This window comes from Austrofundulus limnaeus, unplaced genomic scaffold, assembly GCF_001266775.1.
Source record: "Austrofundulus limnaeus strain Quisiro unplaced genomic scaffold, Austrofundulus_limnaeus-1.0 Scaffold1324, whole genome shotgun sequence".
NCBI lineage: Eukaryota > Metazoa > Chordata > Actinopteri > Cyprinodontiformes > Rivulidae > Austrofundulus > Austrofundulus limnaeus.
In genome coordinates, this window is record NW_013953726.1 from 1 (window position 1) to 6,959 (window position 6,959).

Here is a 6,959-nt window from a genome sequence, read left to right on the forward strand (position 1 = left end):
ATAAATAAATAAATAAATAAATAAATAGGACCACTTTAAATCAACTCTATTTCAATATCCCACACTTTCACTTCAAAGACTTGCATTATTCTGACCCGATTACAAATGCGTGCAAACAAGTTCTGTGTTGATGGATGAAATAACATATTTAACCTGTATTTAGAAAGTATATTTTTACTGCTAAAACTGCAGCTTGAAACCATAATCTGACTCCAGGTTGTCTTGTGCCGTATGCCGCCATGTCCTCTCCTCTCTCCTCGGACAGACGATTGTTCTAGACTATTTCTGACGTCAACCTTAGCATGGGGCCACGGCACGTGCAGGTCCCACATGGTTAGACCAATTTATCGGCAATAAAAGTGATATTCCTCAAATAATAAATTAGTAGTTATGAAAAACAAAATTAATAAACTTTTTTTTCTCGTTGACAACGAGACTCTTTTCAGTTAGTTCGTTATTTGTAAAACATGACGCAGTTACTAACATGCTAGCATTAGCTAATAGCTTATTACCACAGCACTGGCGGTTTCAGCGTTAGCTTAAATTAAAATCAAACATTAAAAAAAATGTAAAGGCCCAGAGGAAAAGCGACAATTCACCGATATTTTAACGTGAAAACATCTTACCTTACTGTAGTTGACCAACAATTTCTCCGGAACCACGTTCGAACTCGACGAACGTCGATGAAACTCCTTCTTTTTGGCAGTCCTTTTTGTCCGCGACGGCTTAAAAGAAAAATAAGTATGGGTTTTTTTCTGTCGCTACAATTGATCAAACAAAATTCAACAAGAAGTCCAACAAATAAGCGTTAATAACCGCTGTATGGCCGACAAAACACGGTCCGTCCGCCCTCCGGACGATGAGATGTCTTCTGAAGACCTGCTGCTTGCCTGGACCTGCTACGTCACGTGGTACAAACCAGGACAAAGAAGAAGCGGAATTCACCGCGTTTTACAAATGACTTTTATTTAAACAAACACCAAACTAAACTTTTAAAGCGCTTTTTGGAATGATTTAAGTTCATTATATCGATGACTTAAATGAATATGAAGCTTTTTTTAAAATAAAATCTGGATAGTTGGAAATTTTAGCAATGCTAATATTTAATATAATATTGGCATTTGTAGTTTTTTTTTTTTTTTTGGGGGGGGGGGTTCTTTTGCTTGTTTGTTGTGTGATCTGTCAATATTAAACAGAACTGAAAAAAATCAAAGAATTTTTTTTGATAAACTGCGTACAAGTTGTATTAATATATGAATATTAGTGATAATTTAGTTACTACTTTTCAGATGTGTGTTTCTATTTTTCTTTTTTCACATTTGGACATATTTTGTTTAATTTATGCCTCATATTTGTCATTTGATCTCATTCTATACACCAAATTTATCAATGATAAACCACACAAAGAACATCAATTGAAAGCAGTTTTTAATAATTTAATTCCACCATGCATAAACCATATGGAAAATACTTTACAGCAATGACAATAAAAATCAACATTTCATGACGCTGAAATAATAATAAAAAAAGTAGGTGTCACAGATCACTGAGGTTCACAGGGTTAGATTGATGTTAGTACAGAATTCGACAATGTAAAAGGTTAGATAAAAGAAAAGCTGAGGTTTCCTTCATTCTGTATTTCCTCTCCTCTACCTTTAACTCTGCACAGATACTGTCTGGGTCATCACGACCTTAACGGAGACCCCCGACAAAAATGGGGGAAGATTTCTGTAAAGAACGGGGTAATGTAAGGCGGGCACCTTTTAATCTTTCAGATGGCACAAGTTTTAAAAAGAAAATATGGCAATTACACTCCTTCATATTAGAAATGATCAACCTCTTTTAAAAGCATTAATAAAACCATCGCATCAGTGTGTTGTCAAAAATATTACAGCTTTTTGAGGTGTTTCAAAATGGGTCTACAGGCAAAAATAATCAACTCAATTCGTCCTTCACAGATTTAAACTATCGGTTGCATGAATATTCTGTTTCACACACGCAGAGTCATTTAACACTTCATTGAGCTCAACTTCAACCAGGAAAGAAATCCTGCATTTTACTTCATCACACGGTTTAACTGCAATATTACTTTGAACAAACAGTAAAATCTCAAACTCAAGGATGTGAAAGGTCACAAATCAGTCCTTTTAACCGACTGAATTTACGAGTCATTTGTCAGACTCTTAAGCTCAACAAAAGCAGGCAAAATGGAAAAAAAGAGACTCAGGCAAAAATAAAAATCCTGATTAGCAGCTCCATCAGCAGGTGTGATTACAGCAACCATGCTTTAAAATTTGCTAAAACGACAAAATAAGATTTTTCCATCTCGACATCTACAAGTTATTTTTTTGAATGAAGATGCTGTGTCATAAGTGTTGGAGCAGAGATGGCGCTGTAAAGCAAAAAGAGGAATGAAAAACGAAATAGGTCCAGATCACTTGAGTTTCACTCTGAGGAATGAATACATGCCTTATTATGAAAGAGTGAATCCCTCATCATTCATTCATCCTGCTGTCTACTTTCACAAAGTCTGTGGTGCTTTTTTTTTTCTTTAGAGGATTAAATGGACACCTTGACAACAAAGAAAAAGACGCCAAGAATGTAAACGAGTCAAAATGTTTACGATAATAGGTTTGTTTAATGGTATTTTCTAATTTAATCTGGTAAAACTGGTACTGTTTGACCCGCGCTGCATTTGGAGTCCATAATTTACAAACTTTACCCACCAGGAAATGTCAAAATGTGGAAATGTTTTTCCACAAGAATATTAGACTATTTTATTACTGCATCAAATGTGAAACAATGAGCTTAAAAGTGTCAAGGTATCCATTTAAGAAAAAAAAAAACATAAATCCAAGTTTTTTTTATTTCTTCCATTGTTTTCTCTGGTAACAGCTGTTTCAATCAATTTTTGTCAAACATTAGGACCAGAAAAATTACATTACGCTGTAGAGAAACACCATACCCTTCAATCCGTTTCTTCTTCCTTCATTTGTCCATTTTTTTTTACCAAGACACACTTGGAGTATCGATCACATTTTTTCTTCTACAAGAACATTCTAGCTTCTTTTCGGAGTCTGTCCCTCGTTTTGAAGGATTCCTTTTGTCCGGTTCTCTCAGAACAAGACGTCTTCGTTGGTGATGAGCGTTTCCACCACCAATCTCTGGTATCTGATGTCGTTGAGCGCCGTCATGGCGTCCAGCTCGGGGGCCCTCATCAGCGTCGGGCCGAAGACGATACCCAGGTTCTCACTGGGCATGAGGTTCTCCTTCTCGTAATCAGTAACTCTGAACAATCAGAAACAGACGCTTTCAAAATCAGAAAAGGCGAAACGTGAAGAGAACTTAACTGTTGCTGTAGGATGGATGAGGCGAAACGACGCTCTGGCTTCGGTTTGTGTTCAGACCTCTTCAGGTGAGCCATGAGGTATCGCAGCGACTCAAAGTGAGCCGGGGGCAGCAGCTTCAAGGCCTCGTGGAGAGACTCCAGCCGTTTTTCTGAATCTGTAATTTCTGAAACACATGTGCATTAAAGGTTAAACACTAAATAAAAAAAACTATGGCAGTTAGAATACTTTAAAATACTTTCGTTGGCTCCCAGCATGATTAAGAACTACCGTATTTATTCATGTATAACACAATCTCAAGTGTAATACAATAATCATTTTTGAGCTTAAAAAGCATAAAAAATCTAATCACCAATAACCTGTGTATAATACTAGCCCTCTAATTTATGGATGATTTTTAGGGTTAAATTTCTAGGATTATACATGAATAAATACAGTAATTTTAGCATTTTACAAACAACATTTTGCACGTTTTTTGGCCTCTCATCTTATAGTTCAACAGGGCTGCACAATACTCTGAAAAACTGAGTTCATACACGGCCCAGCAGTATGACCAAAGCTATAATGTATAACATATATTGCAATATTTTAAAATCCTTCTTTAAACACAGCATTATTGGTTAACTGAAAGCTACAACCTAACGCAAATTTTCAGGATTGGAAGGGGAGAAAGCAGTGATAAGCGCCTGGGAAAAGAGAAACTAGTTGTGTATACTTGACATCCGCAACAGCAACTTTTATTATTGCAAAAAAAAAAAATTAGACAATATATTGTGTACACTCAATACATTGCCCACATCCAGTTGCTAATTTCCAAATTTATTGTCAACGAATGTTTTGTATCCGCAATCCTTTGTAATTCTGACAATGTGATTAGTTTTACCATATGTTCACCCCTCGTTTTCCTCTAAATCAGACTGAAACGTTGTCACAGGACAAACTTTTATTATAGTTTTGTTCACTTTAAAACAGCCAAAAATGCATGAACGAACACCTACTTCCAGCTTCTATGAATCGTGGGTAGGCATCATAAGTGATGAGGGGAATAGGCAGTTCTCTGAAGTAGAGCTTGAGGGCACCGGTGATGATGTTTATGTCCTCGTAAACGTTTGAGGAAATGTCCGCTTTTTCTCCATCTGTGGGAGAAACGGTTAAGGAACATCAAATGATAAAAATAAAAGGAGTTTGATGATTTAGAACTGACGCTCACCTCTATCAAAGGCCAGCTTGACATCCTCTATCAGCTCACTGAAGCCTGATATTCTGTACAGACCTTCTGACTGAAGACCTGTAAGATTGGAAACATACTGTCAGGAATTTGATGATTATGGAGAAGATAATTTCATTTTATTGAATAGAATATCTTAAGCAGTAATGCAAATAATTCAGTTTCCATTCCTGTTTTTTTTTAAACAAAAATGTAAATCAGAAAGCATTTAGTTATAAAACATTCACAGACTAGTTTTAGACAGAGGTAATGAAAGGATGCTTAGCTAAAGATAAAAAAAAAACTTCAACTGCCTGTCTTTCCCCAGTCAAGTTTAATGACACCAAGTGTTGCTTCTGATTGATTCAGGGGTTCTGCAGGTTTCAACAACTCAAGTTTAAGACTTTTATAAGACATTTTAAGACCATTAAGAATTAAATTTAAGACCTATATCACAACACACACTGACAGCAGAGCCGGTGTTGCCTTCGCCCTGCTCTGCAAATTTCTCTGCATCTTTGGAAGAGTTTCAGCAACTGTAAAATGTTCCTCCTCCTTGAGTTCCTCCAAGTAGTCCTCAGTCACCTTTCTCTTTTGGCTCCATGCAAGGACTCCTTCTTTCTCTCTGTCTCAAAGCAGAGATGGTATTTGGTCCTGGCCGATGCCACTGAGTTCCAGAGTTCTTTTGTGAGGGGTACTGTGGTAACACAGTCACACTCAGCCTCTGCGCTACTGCAGTGTGGTTCAATAAGTTGTTGGCTGTTGTATGCCCCATGAACTGATCCCAGGACTGTACCTGTCCGCCCTCCCAAAAACATAGGTGTAGGCCCAGCTGTTTGGTTTTTCATCGAATMTAAGTACAAATGATGCGGTCACTTTAGAAATTAGTTCTCTCTTCATAAAGCCTGCTAATTRAAAGTGGGTCATGTGTGCAGTTTTATCTTTTCCACACTTAAATGACTTTGAGGTGTCAGAGTCCAGAAACAAGGCTTGAAACAAGTCCTCTATTTTGTCATTTCTGCTGTTCGGGTGGCGTTTAGTTTCCGTGCACAGAATCCAGAGAACCTCCACTCGTAYTGTAGGCTCTGATCTGAAGGCAACACAGAAGTCGCTAATGGGAATTGTAGAGCTGTCATCTTTCCAAGGCAGTGTGGGCTAGAGCAGCAGAACTGTCTGATAGATAACATCTGTCTCAGTCCATTCACAGCTGTAACATGTTTGTTTTTGAATGCCACRCCACCACTCGTACACACAATGTACCCAATTTTATGTTTTTGTTTTTGAGTAAGCAGCCGTAGGCTTCAAAGTCAATGTTAGAAACGGGCTTTAACCAAGCCTTAAACTTGTTCATTTGAAGTTGAATGTTGTTAAATTAGTATTTTTCCATGTTAGCCACAGCTGCTCTTCTTTTTCCACATCCAGTGATGTGGACTCACCAATACCACAAAAGCTGATATATGGCTGCAACATAGGTTGCACATTTGTAACTACCGTATTTATTCATGTATAATATGATCATCATTTTTTGATCTTACAAAGCATAAAAATCTAATTATCAATAACCTGTGTATAATACTATCCCCCCACTTTATGAATGATTTTTTGAGTAAATTTCTAGAATTATACATGAATAAATACAGCATATTCAGTTAATAAAAGTGATGCAGTAGCATTTTATTGAGCATTTGAGGTAGCGTTACATGGGAATTAGAAAATTAAGACCTATTTAAAATGATTTAAGATAATTCAGTAAATTTAAAACTGTTTAAGGCCTAAAATTTGGATTTTCAAATTTCAGACTTCAGAATTTTAAAGACCTGGCAGAAACCCTGTGTTCCAGAGTATCCGTTTCAGTCAGCTCTTGAATCAGAATTGATAAATTTCTGTCTGCTGTGACCAATCAGATCTCTTACCCCCTCTATTTTTGCCCCCACTTTACAGGACGAGTCAAAAGTTTCAGAACAACCTTTTATTTCAAAAACTAAAAGAAAAATAAAATATTTGAATGGGTATAGTCTAAGACAGAGATTCTTAACCTATGGGCCGCGGCCCACAATTAGGCCGCGAGCGCCACCTTGAGGGCCTCAAAAGAACAACATTTTTTAACTTTGGGCCACAGAGGGCCGTGGGGCCGCATTGATTTTGAATAAGGTGTAATGCACCTTCTCACCACTAGTAGCGGTAGTGCGCCACTCAGTTGTTTAACAAATTATTTAATATGTAGAAGAAGAACCTTAGAAACCTTCCGAGAATGGAAACGTATTTTAAATTAAAAGCAGAAAGCAAAAACGAAAGTAACTTGTCAAAAAACACCAAAGTTTGTCACTAATATGAAGTGCAGCTTCTGTTTTTACCATGCAATATTTTAAAAGTTCAAAACATTATCAAGTACAGTTGCAGATACA

At 36.9% G+C, this 6,959-nt stretch overlaps 1 protein-coding gene across 1 annotated transcript in view; it reads right to left on the reverse strand.

Annotated features, from left to right (window-relative positions):
- Positions 1 to 1,411: 1,411 nt before the first annotated feature.
- LOC106534976 (N-chimaerin) overlaps positions 1,412 to 6,959 on the reverse strand; it is a 24,817-nt gene continuing 19,269 nt past the window's right edge. Inside the window, exons 12-15 of the mRNA XM_014031806.1 lie at positions 4,558 to 4,635; positions 4,346 to 4,483; positions 3,408 to 3,513; positions 1,412 to 3,288 (exon numbers count right to left, since the gene is read on the reverse strand). Of these exons, the coding sequence (XP_013887260.1) occupies positions 3,117 to 3,288; positions 3,408 to 3,513; positions 4,346 to 4,483; positions 4,558 to 4,635 (494 nt within the window). The 3' untranslated portion in view covers positions 1,412 to 3,116. The remainder of the gene's footprint in view (positions 3,289 to 3,407; positions 3,514 to 4,345; positions 4,484 to 4,557; positions 4,636 to 6,959) is intronic.